Genomic DNA, 17,663 nt, shown 5'->3' with positions numbered 1-17,663 from the left:
AGTGTGTAATGAAGATATATTCATGTGACCTGATATATATTAAGCTTTCTGTCATGTACCTTACAGAACAACCTGAATTTGTTCTTTATTCTTATTTGGGCTTGATGAATTCTCAAGATTCCTGGTAAATAACATAAAAACAGCTGTGTGGCGATGTCTTGAAGGACGTCTACGCATGCCTTAAACAACGTTCAGCACTTTAAAGTATAAGTACATACTTGTGTATTAAACACCTTAACATGATTTACCTACAGTAAGTAGATCGTGTTCGTGGATCGATTTCCTTGTTGACCCCAAACAACGTTCATTTCAACCTATCAAATCTTATGGTTAGGGCTGTCATTCCCATTGATCTTAGGGGTGGTTTGGCTTATGATTGTTTGCTAGGAAAGTTATTCCATTACAAATAAACAATGCTGATCCAGGAACATGCTGTACTTGGGTAAATCGGGTTATGCATTTTAGTTTAGTATGTCATTAAATTAAGTTTGCCAGCTGCAGGACCTTTAAAAAACAACTACAATAGTGAATCTCTCACAGAAATGTCAAGATTATATTTCACACAAAAATTAAAAGAGAAAATTTGAAATTTTATAATATTTGCATATTTTGCATTAATATCATCCTCTTTACAGTAATGTAATGCAAAATAAATATTCTCATTACTGAAAATGATCCATAATGTTAAAATCTAAAATGTTTTTTTTTATGCAAATATAATTAGATGTCCAAGCACAGAAGGGAACTCAGTTGTATTTTCTCAGTTTAAGATATAAGCTATATATATAAATATAAATATAAGCCAGTTATATCTTTGCATGTGGGCTGCAATGACTAATTTTAACTATTTTTCGTCCGTTACTGATAATCGCTGTCAACGTTACTGACAATTGTCATTTTAGCTGTGTGAGATTCTCCAGCTTTGTTGTTGTTGAGCAACCGAAGCGCGAGCTGTTAAAACTCCGCCCTCTTCTAGAAAGGGGGCCGGGAGCAGCAGCTCATTTGCATTTAAAGGGACACACACAGAAACGGTGTGTTTTTGCTCACACCCAAATGAGGACAAATTTGACAAGCTATAATAAATGATCTGTGGGGTATTTTGAGCTGAAACTTCACAAGCACATTATGGGGACACCAGAGACTTATATTACATCTTGTGAAAAGGGGCATAATAGGTCCCTTATAATACTTTTATATCCTAATGATATTGGTTTTACAAACCAATAAAAATGACCATCAACAGCCAATCAAAATTCAGCAGTTGAAATTTGACACAAAAGAACTGTACCGGATGTATTCGTTCTAATGTGATCATTTTGATCCTGTTCTCCACATGTACTTAGACGTTTAGCTTTATTAACGTTTAGCTTTATTTTAATTTTTTTCTCATGGTTTGGGGTGACTTTCTTGACAGTTTTTGTAAGACTCACACCCCAATACATTTTAAGGGCCACATGACCTTAATGTACAGCAGTAATTCAACCTCTCTTTCATGCATATGTGTGTTTATGCAGTGGACTTCTCTTTAACACAGCCACAGTGACTTTAGTAAAGGGCACATTAGGACAGGGCTGTTCTTATAGCTAGAGGAGAGATCTGAGCACAACTGGGTGATGATTTCCACACACACATGTTGGGTTTCCATGTTTTATGGGGACTTTCCATAGACTTAATGATTTTTAGACTGTACAAACCAAGAAAAAAAACTCCAAAAGGTCAAAAATGACTGGTATTACTATCTACAATGTAGGGTTAACCTGGACCCCCCCCAACCCCCTCCCCCCCACACACACACACATACTCACAGTGTCATGATGAGTGTTGTAGAGTTGTGATGCATTTGGCTGTTGGCTGAAGGCAGCAGATGGGTCAGCAGAGGATCCGTGTAAGCACTTCCTACTGCTTCTCTCCGGCATTAATGAGAAAACCACTTCAAAAACAAACTCAACGTTCTTTTTAATCTGCTAATGGCAGTAACGGTAGCAGCGGCCATGTTTCTACAGAAAACTCTGTCAGTATGAGTTAGTTCAGCTATGCTAAAATAATATAATTCTGGATTATGCATAGAATTTTAACTGGGTATATTAGTTGTTTTTATCTTCATTTCATATGCATTCACAAACAACTGTCAGAATGAATTATTTTAGCTATGCTAAGAAAAAAAAGTATACATTTATATTAAATTATATATACAGTTATATTATATTACCAAATTGTTTACTTTGCCATTGTGTTTTCAGTTTAGTTGTATACAAATGAAGATAGTAATTCTTATTACACGCAATTCTGATTGGTCGATTACGGAATTTTGCTGTGAAATCTTTATTGAAGTAATTTGTATTGATTAAACAAAAGTCTCTCTCTTTTTAAGGCTTGGCTGCAGAGGTATGGCTACCTCCCTCCCACAGACCCCAGAATGTCCGTCCTGCGGTCAGAACAGACCATGCAGTCTGCTATCGCTGCCATGCAGCGTCTTTACGGCCTTAATGTCACCAGTGAACTGGATAAGAACACCATAGAGTGAGTAGCAGTTACACTCTCACTAGCTCCTATATTGACTGATTCTGGGTCAGAAGTTTAAGATGGTGTTATTCTTCTCAGAGACTCTTTAACATTGCTGACTGTGTTTACATGCACAACAAATTAAGTGCCCTTAAAGGGTTAGTTCACCCCAAAATTAAAATTATCGCATGATTTACTCACCCTCAAGCCATCCTAGGTGTATATGACTATTTTCTTTCAGATGAACACAATCTGAGTTATATTAAAAAATATCCAAGCTTTATAATGGTAGTGAATGGGGGGCGTGATTTTGAAGCCCAAAAAAGTGCATCCATCCATCTTAAAAGTAATCCATACAGCTCCAGGGTGTTAATAAAGGGCTTCTGAAGCGAAGCGATGGGTTTTTGTAAGAAAAATATCCATATTTAAAACTTATCCATATTTTAAAACTATAATAACTGGCTTGTCAATACATCATGCGTCGGGTCTCGAGTTCACTCTTCCGTGGGAACTAGGATGGCTTGAGTAAATCCTGGGAAAATTTTCATTTTTGGTGAACTATTTGTCCCTTTGAGGTGATTGACCCTGTTGAAAAGACCAGTAAAGATGGATGCCAGTTTGGTTCCCCATCATGATGTTTTTTTTACTAGCAGTGGCGCTAGCAGTACCAAGGTCCTGGGTTCAATTCCCAGGGAATGCATGAACTAATACTATGAATGCAAAGTCTCTCTGGGTTAAAAACATCTGCCAAATGCATAAATGTAGATTTGAATATGCTATACTACAAGCTAGATCAGTGTAAACCAGTCTGGACCAGCTTGAAAATTTATGCTGGCCTAATTTGATCATTTCAGTAGGGTAAAGGAATGGGAAAATACCTGATTTCATTTCAGAAAAGCCTTCACACACTGCTCTAAAACACAACATGATAAATGTATTGATAATATAAAATATATAGATCTGTATCTCTGATCTCCAAACAGGTGTCGAAGACATTTTTCTACTTTAATGTTATTAAAAGGTACTTGAGCCTTTGTGATAAGGCTGAGGGGATACATATGACTAAAAATGTTGGGAAAGACTGATTTGTAACATCTGGCCACTAGGATCATGGTGATTTCATAACTCTTATGTACTCTTTTTGTTTCCTTTTTGCTTCGGGATAGTGATATCACCATAAGGTGAGGCTGATTCTTCTCTTGTGATTTGTTTTTATACATTCAAAACTTGTCTGTTTCTCTCTCTTTCTGTGACCTCTATTGAAGTCTTAGCAAGATCAGATCAGAATAAGAGTGATCTGATTTACAGTATCATGGAATATATTAGTGATAGTAGAAAGCATTAATTCATTAGCTGATATTTGGCCTCTCTTGATATTGGAATGAACTGGATATTAAAAACATGGTGGTTCTATTACTACTAAATGCAAAAATATGAAGTAAGTTAACTATACCACAAGCATAGGTTGATATGATGTATATAACTTTAAATTTTGAGGTGTTATGCTAATTCATCAAGGCACATTTTAGTGTCATGTAGAGGCCCAGTCAGACTGAATGTCATGAGTGTGGAGCAATGCAATATTAATGAATCTGCTTCTTTCTCTCTCTCAGCTGGATGAAGAAGCCACGGTGTGGGGTGCCAGACCAGTTCGGTGGTGCCTCGAAATTTACCGTCCGAAAAAGACGTTACGCCCTCACAGGGCAGAAATGGCAACATAAACATATCACATACAGGTGAGTTACAAAAGCACACTTCTTTGTGTGTATGTGTGTGATATGAAATACATTTATTGTTATTGTTTTTGTCTCGTTTTCCAATAAACATCTTTAAAACAAGATGAATTTACTTCAGAAGCAAAATTGCATGATACTAAGACTTGATTTCAGAGAAAGTGTATTTTCCTCACTTCTCTTTTAAGCATAAATCTAACAACATTTAGTAAGGGTTATGTTTAAATCAAGAAAACAAGTCTTTTTTCTCTGAAAACAAGTCTTAATATTTTATGCAATTTTGCTTCTCAAGTATTTATGTGTCTTGTTTTTTAGGATGTTTAAATATGTTTACTGGAAAACGACACTAATACTGATTAAGAAAATTATTTTTGCCATTCCAGCAGCAGTGCTGAGATAATTATGCTGTCAGATTCTTCTCCCTCACCTCACTGTCCGCCTGCCAAACTCCCTTCACTCGTCCTAAATCACTCTGTCCAAACTTCTCATCTCATCCCCTCTCCCAGTTGGCCTCACTCCCTCTGTGTTTACAAACCTTTATTGGAATGACTGCAAAGGATCACGTTTCACTAAATTATTCAAGCCAAATTATTATCCAAAATATTTAAAGACTATATATACATTATATACACTACCATTTAAAAGTTTGAGGTCAGTAAGACTCCTATTTCAACTGCAGTAAAAGGTCTGCCAAATGCTAACGTTAGCCTGCTAGCATCGAAAGCACGATATCCCACCCTCCCTGCAAATTGGCGTCCAAAGCCACGGCTCCTCAAAAACACATGAACGCACACACACACACAAGCGTCACAATAGATGACGTTAAACTACCTCATGTCTCAAAGCACTAAAAAAACATAATTCTGAGTCTGAGGACGTGAACAGCTCTGGTTAGAACGTCACGGGTTTTCATCTCTTAATTGACCCTTCGCAAAGACCCGCCCCCCTTAGTTACTGCTGCTTTGTCCGACAAGCCATGGCGCTGTCACACCACATAGAGTGAAAAATACATCGTGGAGCAAAGAGGAAACTGACAACACGTCGACAGACGAGACAGAGCAGGATACTTATGATATTAAACAAAGTCCCAGCTTTCAAACTGTGTAGTTTTTTTAAGAAATTTTAACAATAAAAACCATTTTGTGGCTCTTTAATGTGTCGTGACAGATTGCTGTACTGCCTCAGCTCAAGCGGCTCGTGAGCCAATCATCTCCTACTAGTTCTTTTATAGCATCAAATAAACATGTATGAACATGAGAAGGAATGTTGTTTCAAATGCGGAAAGACGTAAATACACACCATTTTTCAAGTTCAAGTCCACGAGGTTAATCTTCTAACTCCTGACTGCTTTGTCGGATAATGGCGGACTTGGCGTTATGATTGGTTAGATCGCTTGTCAATCAAACTACTGGCGAAGGGTCAATTACGGTAGTTTGTTTGCGGTGCTCGTGACTGAGGTCTATTCTTTTTAACTTTCTATTAATCAAAAAAGCACAGTTTTCAAAAATATATAAAGCAGCACACTTCAAATTTGACAATAAGCAGAACTGTTTCTTAAGCATCAAATCAGCATATTAGTATAATTTCTGAAGCATCATTTGACACTGAAGACTGGAATAATGATGCTGAAAATTCAGCTTTGCATCACATGACATAATCACACAGTAAAATCCACAGAGTTAAATCAACTCTGCCAAGAGAACATTTGGTCCCTCTCTGAATAGTGTTAAAATAACACTGAAGCAGAGTTAAAGTTAATGAGAAAAATAAGCTATTAATTCAGGGATGATTGAACATTAATGATGAACACCTGCTGTTAACAAGCAGAATAACTGAAGAAAAGAGAAACACAAGAACTACAAGTGACTTCAGCCAAAACCATTTAATTGAAATCAACTGAAGGTAAAAGACATTAAATCTCTCAAGATCTGATTAAAAGATCTGATTTACTTATTACTAACCATATTGACTTTATTTCTGTCACATGTCTAAATAATTTCTTATTGAGAATTAACAGAGGTTTAAATGTTGGTGTTTTATTGGTCAATAAGTTATGCCACAATTGTGGTGGTCAGGGTTTGTTTTAGTTGGGCTCTTGACCTTTTTATGTTTTTAAAATAATTTGTGTTTGAACAATTGCAATAGTGTTTCACAGCAAACACTTGTGCTTTGCCGAATCAAAAGACTAAAAGAGCAGATCCACATAAATTTGCAGCTTGAAAGCCATTTCAAATAAGTATCACAAAGAGGTCTCGTTCTCTTTGGTTTCTTGACTGAGATTCAGCTATCAAAAAATTGCAACAAAAACAAAAAAATTCCATTAAATAAATACCACCATGATACTTCAGTATTAAAAATAAGCAGCTATTACAGCTCAGGCTTATACAAGAAAATATAGCATACAATCCTCAACAGTGGTGACAATAATTATTCATACTGTAGTGCATGATGGGAGTTTTGTCCTATGGTGATACCCAGCATGCATTGTAGCATGAAGCATGTTATTTTTATCACCATTGTTGAGATTCATATGCTGATTCTTGATGTCTGTGTGTGTCTAAATGTTGCAGTAGTTCATTTTTTTATGCACTGCATGGTTTTAAAATTAAACAGTATATCTGTTTGCTGCATCACTTTCTTCTCTTGTTGTAGTTTTACAGGGTTGCTAATGCAAAACCAAAATGTACAAATGATTAAACATATGATCAGTTGCTTTGGATACAATCAGGCCATCTCACAATGATTATATAAGCACCGACTTCACTGCTTTACAACAACATGTGCATTGTTACAGAGAAAAATCTAACATAGAAAGGATCTGCTCCTTTAGTCTTTTGATTAGGCAATGCACAAGTGTTTGCTGCGAAACATTATTCCAATTGCTCAAACACAATTATTTTAAAAACATAAAAAGGTCAAGAGCCCAACTAAAACAAACCCTGACCACCACGTTGGTGGCATAATAAGTAAATCATATCTTGAGAGATTTAATGTCTTTTACCTTCAGTTGATTTCAATTAAATGGTTTTGGCTGAAGTCACTTGTAGTTCTTGTGTTTCTCTTTTCTTCAGTTATTCTGCTTGTTAACAGCAGGTGTTCATCATTAATGTTCAATCATCCCTTAATTAATAGCTTAATTATCCTATTAACTTTAACTCTGCTTCAGTGTTATTTTAACACTATTCAGAGAGGGACCAAATGTTCTCTGAGCAGAGTTGATTTTACTGTGCAGAATCACGTATTGCAATTTTTTTTTTACCCATATTGTTACAATTTGAGTTGTGAGGCGTAGTATGCTAACATGATGCTCTCTATCCTAAATGCAAGATTTCTTTGATAATCCCACAGCTTCTGTATGTATGACCTATATTCAAATATAACTGCATTACATTTGCCTCAAAATAATCTGCCTGAGTATTGTGTGGACGGGTTTGTGTGACAGTCACGAAGAAAAAGTGCCGAAAAGCAGCCTAATACTGCTACAACATAACTAGAAGTTCATCCACCTATAAAAGTAGTCCAACCTGAAAATAATGCGTAACAGCTCAAATAACAAACAAATTCATGTAAGTGCTTTAACAAAAAAACAACAAAAAATGCTTCACATTTCTGCTTTTAAACTCTCCCAACCATTTTGACTGTAAGCGTGTTAATGTAAGAGCATTTTTGCAAACTGATGGACATGATGAAATTACAAAAGACCATACCAGTGTACCAGCATACTTTGATATGATGTAAATCAAACAATATGGTCTACTGAGAAAGAGAGAGACAGAGAGAGAGAGAGAGAGATTATGATTATGTAATGGAATGCAGCTTGGTGGCTTTAGGCAGGAGTTTAGAGCAGGAGGTGTGTGCGTGTGTGTAGTCATACTGACCAGATGGGTAGGCAGATGTTCCCTTCAGCACTCCCTGCTCTCTGTCTTGATCCAGACTGTACCACCCTTCACCTTCTCCCAACCCTGGATCATACCATGTGAGCACACACACACCCCTCTCCTCATCCTCTCATACTATAACAAGCACAAATAGCATCACTGTGTGTGTGTGTCTGGGCTAATTGAGTTGGTCTCAAAGCAGTCTGTGTTCTCATAACCACTGACACACACAGTCATTCACGTAACTGACATGGTTTCAGTATCGCCAGCAAAAGACTTGAAAGAACAAAGCACAGTGTTGTGTATTCAGTGTCCAGGGGACTCTTTCGTGTGAGGTCTTGTGTTTACATGGGTTTAGATGGTATAATACCACAATTTTTATAGTAACAGCATGTGAAATGAACACTGTTGTTGCCTTTTGAGTTGGAAGAAGCTTGTGTAGAACATTTTCTACACCAAATTAAAACTTTAGGATATTTAGGAATAAGTACAAGCTCTGTGGAGAGTGTTTGTGGCATAATGTTGATTATAACAGAAAATAGTTTGTATTTTTTTTTTTTAAATAGTTACAGTAATACACTTTCATTGAACATATACCAAGTCAGCATCTTTTTTAAATATTTTATTAACATATTAAAAATTTCAGTGGAAGTAAATCAGGCCAATATATTTAAAAAAAACTTAAATATTTTTAAAATTATTAACATTAAACATTACCATTAAAGCACTGGCCTGGCATTAATCATTGATTTAAAACTGTGGTTACAATTTGACCTATAAAGTCAAAATCTACTTTAGATTAGATATAGATAGATAGATAGATAGATAGATAGATAGATAGATAGATAGATAGATAGATAGATAGATAGATAGATAGATAGATAGATAGATAGATAGATAGATAGATAGATCTTTAACAGCTCGCGCTTCGGTTGCTCAACAACAACAAAGCTGGACAATCTCATGCAGCCAAAATGAGGATTGTCAGTAACGGTGTTCAGCCTTACATTGTTCAAACCGGAGTCGACACTGATGGAGAGACTCAGGAAGAAGTTACAACTTTTAGAATGAAACTGGACGTTTCTGAATGGTTAGTGGATAAATTTATGTAGTTGCTGTGGAGTTGATTCAACTCATCCACTAGCATGTGCCATCATGTCAATCTTTTGTGCAAATCCAGCGTTGAATTGACCCTCATTTGTGAAGCAGTCTGACGTAAAATGACGGCATGGCAACAACACTCTACTACAACAACTCTTCCTCTTCTCTAAAGCAGCCCAACATGGACTCACCCCCTTTGTGGTGTGGGATTATGTAAATTTTAGGGTTAATGATGTCACTAACCCAGGAAGAAGCTCGTTGTAGTCCCTACCAGCCATTTGTTGTAGTCCTTAAAAAGCTATTTCTGTAAAGAAAAAATATCTCCCTTTGCATTGAACTTTGCAGATGTTGTTTATGCTCAAACAGACATTACACACTAACTAAAGTTAAAAAAGTGAAATCATAATCAACCCCCCCTTTAAATGTGTATTTAATCCTGACATTTTCAAAACTTTCAAACAAGGCCTTCAAACAAACAAACTTCTATATTCTCAATGTGATTCTGAAAGGCACACAACCCTGTGCTGTATAATGGACAATATCCCTGCTGTTCGATTTTCCTAGTGGAAAGACTTCCTTCTAGCGGTGCTGGTGGTGTAGTCTAGCGGTTAAAGAGCTGGGCCAATAGCCAGACAGTTACAGGTTCAAACCCCAAAAGTGGTGATATATGAATTATAGCCATTGTACCCTTCTGACATACACTTAACCCCTACCTGTCGTTATGATTTAACGTGGTTAGATTGTGGAAACGATTTCCACTGGCTCTATTCATCAACCAAGTGCTTTTTGGCATCCAGACTTGATGCAAATTTATGCTCCTTTTCTCAGTGATTCTTTAACATCTACTGAATCAATTCTGTATGTAGCAGATGAGAAGCACCGCTGGAAGTTTTGTAAGACACCTCACACTCCGTACAGCTAACAAGCAGTCTTCACGGCTGCTGAGCTGAAAATCTAAGCCTGGAGAGGAAAAGAAATATCTGAAGGGTCATGAAGTTCAAAGACAGGATTATGATTTCTGGGAAGTACAGCTGAGAAAGAAAAATACATGAACAGTGGAAGCCAGATGTTGATCTAATAGTTTGCACTCGCAGACAGAACAACTGTATGAGGATGATATCCAAACCCCATCCTGCACCACCTGGAGGGAATGAGAGAGAAATAGAGATAGAGAGCTTAGGTTTCCCTGAGATATTATGTCTTGTAAATATTTTAAGAGGCACAGCTTTAATACAGTTTAAATTCCTCAGCACATTTGAGAAAACAGCTGCTACTGAGTTGATTGAGAGTTTTGGCTAATACACAGGCACTAGCACAAAGTACCCAATATCACAAGAGTCAAAATCTCCTAAGGGGTAATTAAATGTAACAAATTATGTAAAAATATATCATCTTTTATTGGACAATTAAACAAAATGTTGTCAAACTTTGATAATTGCCTTAATTAAATAACTGATAGTGAATAAACTACATTTTATAAGAATCACCTGCTATATTACGTGAGAGTCAAATTGGACAACTACAGGGACTCATCGCAAGATCACTCATTTAACAGTTCATCTGTTGCCAAAATTATGAAAAAGATCAGTGAAGAGTAGAATTATTGAAAATATTCAAATCAGGATTGTCAGAATTAGAATGTGTAGTTAGTTTATAAAAAATGTATGCATGTTTAACTGGATTGGCGTTTATTCTTTTTAGCATGCAGTGTGAAGTATTTCACTAATTTCCTTGATCATTCCGATTCAATTTCAGCGAGTGTAGAACAAATTTATACTTGTGTGTGTTATGTAGATTACGTATGTTATCGTCTGACAGACAGCATAATGAAGCCACCATTTTCTCCATGTTCTTGAAAGCGATGTAGTCAAAACATCTGGTACTGTGAATTTCAATCAAATATGCAGGGTTGCCAGGTTTTCACAACAAAACCCGCCCAATTGCTACTCAAAACTAGCCTAATCGCGTTTGAATGGGTTTTTGCTAAATCGCCTGAAATAAGGTCTGTGGTTAACAAAGCCTCTAAATATTTTCACGTTTTGATCTATGACATAAAACACACCAGTTATAACCCGCTTGTGATTTTTAAACCTTTATTGTGTCTTAAAAACGGCGGTTGCTAACAAGTTGCTAAAAGGGACTACTTTGGCGGGGACTTTAGAAGTCATCATGACAAACAGGACATTTGGACAGCATTTCTCATGAAAAAGTGGATAAGTATTCATACACAGCGCAGATCATATTCAGTGAGCATGTTTTAAAATAAAGTTTGAGGAAGCTTGGTGGTGGTGACGTTGATTCGCGCCCATGCTGTGATGTAGTCCGTTTATAGCCTACTGTTAGCTTTTTATATCTGACGACTTTATTTAGGCTTCAAAATGTATAAATGTTGTGTTAACTTGTAAAGATTATCTTGATAGACAAAACGTGTAAGTGTCATAGCCCTTTGTTAAACACAGAGCTTATTTTTTGTGATTTTCCAAAAGTCTATGGGAAAAATGCATAGAATTTTGATCAATGGAACCCGTGCGGAGCTAATTTCCGGGTTGGCCTACAGAAACACGTCATCTCTGAGTTACTCTATTTGGGGTCGCTTCAACCCGAGGACATGAAAAACAACCCACGGCAACAGTGTTAAAGTAACCCAATTCTGTGAAAAAATTCTGTGCACAAAAATGTAGTATTATTTATATATAGGCTATTTTATATTTTGAATTAGCCTTTTTCATATATTCGGTTTATTTTAATATTAAGCAGGCATAGTTTTAGTTTATTATGTGATGTCACATCATTTAGTTTATTATGTGATTTGTCACTTTTTTTATATTTTTCTTTAGCTTTATTTTCGGAACTCAAAATTATTTTATTTCAGGTAGTTGCCAAAAACCTTTTAAGTTTTTTTTTTTTTTTTAATGCATATGAAGTGTTGGAGAATCTGATTAATTTCTGTGAACTGGTCTGTTGGGAAGGTTCATGTAGGCCTAAATCGGTTCAAAAAGAAATTATTCACTTGTTTGAGTCTCTGCAAATACTTGTATATTTCAAAAGATTTTGCCCCTTTAAGTAGCTTCAGTGTAGCTAGCTTGTAGCCTGGTTAAGGTACGGTACAGTTTTAAAGTTGCTTCTTCAACACTGACATTAACTTCACATCACTACATTAGAAGTAGTTACGGAAGAGGATTAGGGCCAAGCAATAGTAAAAAAATAAAACCATCTCGAGATTAAAGTTGTTAAATTTCGAGAAAAAACTTGTTAAATTTCGAGAAAAAAGTCGAAATAAAATGTTGAGAATAAACTCATTAAATTACGAGAAAAAAACTTGTTAAATTTCAAGAAAAAAGTCGAAATAAAATGTTGAGAATAAACTCATTAAATTACGAGAAAAAACTCGTTAAATTTCAAGAAAAAAGTCGAGATAAAATGTTGAGAATAAAACTCGTTAAATTTAGAGAAAAAAGTCGAGATAAAATGTTGAGAATAAACTCGTTATATTACGAGAAAAAACTCGTTAAATTTCGAGAAAAAAGTCGAAATAAAATGTTGAGAATAAACTCATTAAATTACGAGAAAAAACGCGTTAAATTTCAAGAAAAAAGTCGAGATAAAATGTTGAGAATAAACTCGTTATATTACGAGAAAAAAACTCGTTAAATTTTGAGAAAAAAGTCGAGATAAAATGTTGAGAATAAACTCGTTAAATTACGAGAAAAAAGTTGTTCGATTATGAGAACAAATTCGTTAAATTATGACATTTTTCTCATAATTTAACAAATTTGTTCTCGTAATTTAATGACTTTTTTCTCGTAATTTAATTACTTTATTCTCAACATTTTATCTCGACCTTTTTTTCTCGAAATTTAACCATTTTTTTCTCGTAATTTAACGAGTTTATTCTCAACATTTTATTTAGACTTTTTTCTCGAAATTTAACAACTTTAATCTCGAGATGGTTTCATTTTTTTATTATTGCTTGGCCCTAATCCTCTTCCGTAAGTAGCTCCATAAGAGCCCTAGAGCAACACAGAGCGATCCGGCCCCAACTACAAATTCACTCCAATGGAACCAGAGGCGAAAGAAAATTTGGTTTTGTCAGTCAAAACAAATTTAAAATGTGTCGTACACATGAAGTTTGAAAATTGCCCACATCAGGTGGCTTCTCTAGTGCATTGAGCAGTTGATTATCCTCAGTAAGAAAATAAATCCTGTATGCCTCATATTTATGTGTGACACAGAGTTGTTTATTTGATCACTGCATGTAAAATTCACACTTTCTGATTGTTGTCATCTACTCTTTCCAGCATAAAAAACGTCACGCCTAAGGTGGGAGCGGAGGAGACCCACAACGCCATTCGTCGGGCGTTCGACGTGTGGCAGAACGTCACGCCGCTGCGTTTCGAGGCAGTGCCCTATAGTGACCTGGAGCGCAACAAGAAAGATGTGGATATTACTATCATTTTCGCCTCAGGTTTCCATGGCGACAGCTCCCCTTTTGATGGAGAAGGGGGTTTCCTTGCACATGCCTACTTTCCTGGTCCAGGGATTGGAGGAGATACACACTTTGATTCGGATGAGCCCTGGACACTAGGGAACCCTAACCATGACGGTACGTAAACCTGTTTATATTGGTCGTGTATAAACCCAGCTTTATTGGAGAATAAATCCCAGTTCTCTTAGAGCAAATAACTTTGTTGTCTTGCCCCTGCTCTCTGGACTGCTCTAGAAAATCTTACAATATATGTATTTTGGTCACATTCCTTTAAAATGAAAAGCAACTGATATTTTGAGAGCTTTTTGAGAACAGCAAATTGGTAGATTTGCTCAAGTTTATATACCAGTAAACCAGTTTATATTCAAGTAAACCAGATATTCAACAGCAGAACTTTATATTCTGCTTTGTTTTATGTCTGTGAAATAATCAGTACTTGTTACTTCTGGATACAAGTTCTGCTATTTTTCTGTCGCATCATAATTTGAGTTTTTCCACACTGGTCTATTACAGTATTGTTGTTTCATTGATTTCAGATTTACCCACCCCTAAACAGCTTGTAAAAACTAAAACAAACTGTGTACATACTGGTCAGTCGTTTCTTCCTGTCTAAGTGGGCATTTCTTGACCAGACCAAACTGCAGTGTAGATCGGATGCTAAGCCAAAGTCTGTCTCTGCAAGACCAGATTGTCTCTGACAAGTGTTGCCAGATTGCTCTAGAAAAAATAAGCAAACAAACAAACAAACAAACAAACAAAAAAGCCCAAAGTAAGCGACTCAGTTCAATCCAAACATTTGTGTGGGTTGATGGTGTTAATTGTTGTGTGGGATAGTAACTATTTCTTCTATTCATCTGAACAGTTTGGGGGCAAAAATCTAATAAGCCCAAATGTAAATGAACCCTCAAAACTGCAAACTGTGACTTAACAGAAAAAAAGAACATAAAAGTCGCTTAAATATGCAGACATAGCAATGCAGTTTCTGACATCAAGTGTTCTGCATCAGAAAATATAATTTGTGCAGAACACACAGTGTGGGGGCAGAGCCAGAGTGCTGTCAATCATTCTACAAGTGCATCCATTACCTCAGATGTGTTACACTTCAATATTACACATCAACTTTTCAACCAGAAAAGGGTTATTTTTTTATACCAATGCCACAAAACAATGATAAACTTGGCTTGCAACCCAGTGCTACACTTCAGGGACTTCACAGTATAACAATGGTAACTATCTCATAATTTGGCAGCAGGTACATTAGGCTGCTGTCACTTTAAGACCTGACGCATGAATCCATTATTCTGTTGCACATTTGTTTTCTTTCTCAACTGTTTACGTTCATTTAAAACGACTGTGTTTATGTAAATACTCACCAAGACTGGCATTTTTACATTATTTTGTGTGTATTTGACTGTTTAAGCGCAATGAGCAGCAAAAAAGAACTCAATATAGTACTGACAAACGGCTGTATGTGCACATGTGTGAGCACAACATCTGTGGGAATGAGTAAAATTATGCGCAATATGATGCCAAATTCAAGCCCTCTAACACCAACAATATTCATTCGGAGCAAATGAAACTAGTGAGTGAGGGGAGGCGGGTTTGAGTGTCAAATGAGTATTGGAAGCGTTTCAGATATTTCAATAGAAATATTTATCGAAAAATCGATATTTTTGACAAAACTATTGCACTTGGTTTATTATTTCAGATGCTTTTTCAAAAGACTACAATTTAAAAATGTATAAAATTCAACCCGCCAAAGTAGGAGTGACTGTGTTACACATGCCATATATGTATATATATGTGTGTGTGTGTGTGTGTGTGTACATATATATATATATATATATATCCCTGACAGCAACATAGTGTCGGCCCCAGATCGGCCCAGACATGTAATCCACATGTACCAGACATGGCCACACTATGTTGCTGTTTGGGATATATATATATATATATATATATATATATATATATATATATATATATATATATATATATATATATATATATATATATATATATATATATATATATATATATATATATATATATGTGTGTAAACACACACAACAACCTGCTACTAACCCCCCTTATCACATCAATATGGAATCCATTTCCACATCAGATTAAAAGTCATATATTGAGATATAAAGTCACACTGTAACATTGAAGCAGATGTATAACAAATGTCAGTAGACTGGGAAGATTTTAAAACATGCAGAAGATCTTCATGCTGTGGAAATACAAACCGGAAGACAGAACACAATATCATTTATGAGAAACAATTACGAGAAATACAGGCAATTACGACATATAAAGTCACAATTTTATTATAATTTCTTTACCCTGAGGCAGAAACAAGCCTCCATACTTCAATATCCTCTCCTTCAAATCTAACTGCCCTCTCATCCTCCATTTCCCTTGCACTCATTCCGAGCACTCTCTCTCTATTTTCTATATTTTCTACACTTGTCATCCTGCTATTATAGGTAGCCTTTAGGTATCTCTCTCTCATTCACCACATTTCAAATTGTTGCCATTTCTGCCATCTATCTTTATAATAGGCCTACTCGTATACACTCACAAACACCCGCAAAGCACGTGGTCAACAGGAGACAACACTTCTGCGCCTCTGTTAAATCAATCCCCCGCCTGTTGCCGGGCACAGTTGTTGTGTTTGTTTTGTTGACGTGCAGTGAGGGATTACAGCTCTCCGAGGCCACCGTATCCTCCCTCACGTGGGCCAACAATTCCACTCTCTGGTTGTGGACATCCTCTACCTCCACCGTCTCTCTGTCTTGTCAGAGAGTTCAGCTGTAAGTAGGTCAGGCTGTGTGTAAAGCAGAAAGTGACAGGGATTCTGGGAGTATAATAAGGGGGACACATCTCACAAGATGTTTAGTCTGGGTTAGGGGGACAAACTACACAGAAAAATGCAATTTTCTCCCTTGCGCGGACACTATTTTCAAATTCGTACCTTCTCTTTCAATTTTATCGCTCTGCGTGGTTTCAGAAGCAGACACAAGGAACGTTACGGCTGGGCTGTAGAACTGTGTGTGTGTGTGAAGGAGAGCAGTTAGACCTCACAGCAGGAACATTCTAGGCTGAGAGAAAGAGAGATTGTCTGTGACGATAAAGGTGAAATACACAGAATAGAGCAATAAAGCCATGTGTTTACTTGTACAACTGCAGCTACAGTTTAGCACCAAAACTGTGAGCAGATGAAGCTGTGTAGCTTCTATCCTTCTGCTATGGGCATCGTGGTGCAGTTGTTGAAGATCTGGAAAGGTTGGAGGTTCAAATCAGCATGCCAAGGATTGATTGGCTAGCATGGTCCCATTAGCCTGTGGTAGTAGATGCCACATATGCGGTAAAAAAAAAAAAAGCATCTTTCTCCATTGATAAGCATTCAGAGTAATTACAAACATTCAAAGTCAAGTGTCACTATTATTATTGCTTATATTTGAAACTGGAGCACAGTGGTTTTCAAACTTTTAATGCCAAGGACACTCAAATATAATGATGGAATTATGATATAATAAAAGGATCCCCTTCTTGAAATATAAAAGCATATATTTTTACACTGTTAGTACAAATATATGTAGTTTTCTAATATTAATTTAATGTAAATAAAATGTGAATAAAGTGTAGCATTACAAAGACTTATTGTTTCCTACATTAAATAAATGTTAAATTAAAAAAAAAAATGTTTTAAAGCAAATTATTAAAATATTTAATGGAGAATAATGTTACATTAAAAAAAAAATGTTTTAAATCAAATTATTAAAATATTTAATGGAGAATAATGTTAAATTAAAAAAAAAATGTTTTAAAGCAAATTATTAAAATATTTAATGGAGAATAATGTTAAATTTAAAAAAAAAATGTTTTAAAGCAAATTATTAAAATATTTAATGGAGAATTATTAAATTGACAGCATATCTTGTTTTTTCTACCCACTAT

The 17,663-nt window shown here is 35.9% G+C and overlaps 1 protein-coding gene across 2 annotated transcripts in view; it reads left to right on the top strand.

Annotated features, from left to right (window-relative positions):
- Window positions 1-17,663, top strand: part of LOC125257647 (matrix metalloproteinase-16-like) — a 75,883-nt gene that overhangs the window by 18,110 nt on the left and 40,110 nt on the right. The window contains exons 2-5 of one of the 2 annotated variants that reach the window (XM_048174215.1): window positions 2,372-2,520; window positions 3,669-3,683; window positions 4,116-4,238; window positions 13,513-13,817. In XM_048174215.1, the coding sequence (XP_048030172.1) occupies window positions 2,372-2,520; window positions 3,669-3,683; window positions 4,116-4,238; window positions 13,513-13,817 (592 nt within the window). The remainder of the gene's footprint in view (window positions 1-2,371; window positions 2,521-3,668; window positions 3,684-4,115; window positions 4,239-13,512; window positions 13,818-17,663) is intronic. The other variant, XM_048174216.1, reaches the window with a different exon arrangement.

This window comes from Megalobrama amblycephala, linkage group LG22 (assembly GCF_018812025.1).
Source record: "Megalobrama amblycephala isolate DHTTF-2021 linkage group LG22, ASM1881202v1, whole genome shotgun sequence".
In the NCBI taxonomy this organism is placed as follows: Eukaryota; Metazoa; Chordata; class Actinopteri; order Cypriniformes; family Xenocyprididae; genus Megalobrama; species Megalobrama amblycephala.
Note: the sequence above shows the minus strand (reverse complement) of the source record. Positions and strands in the feature narration are given on the sequence as shown.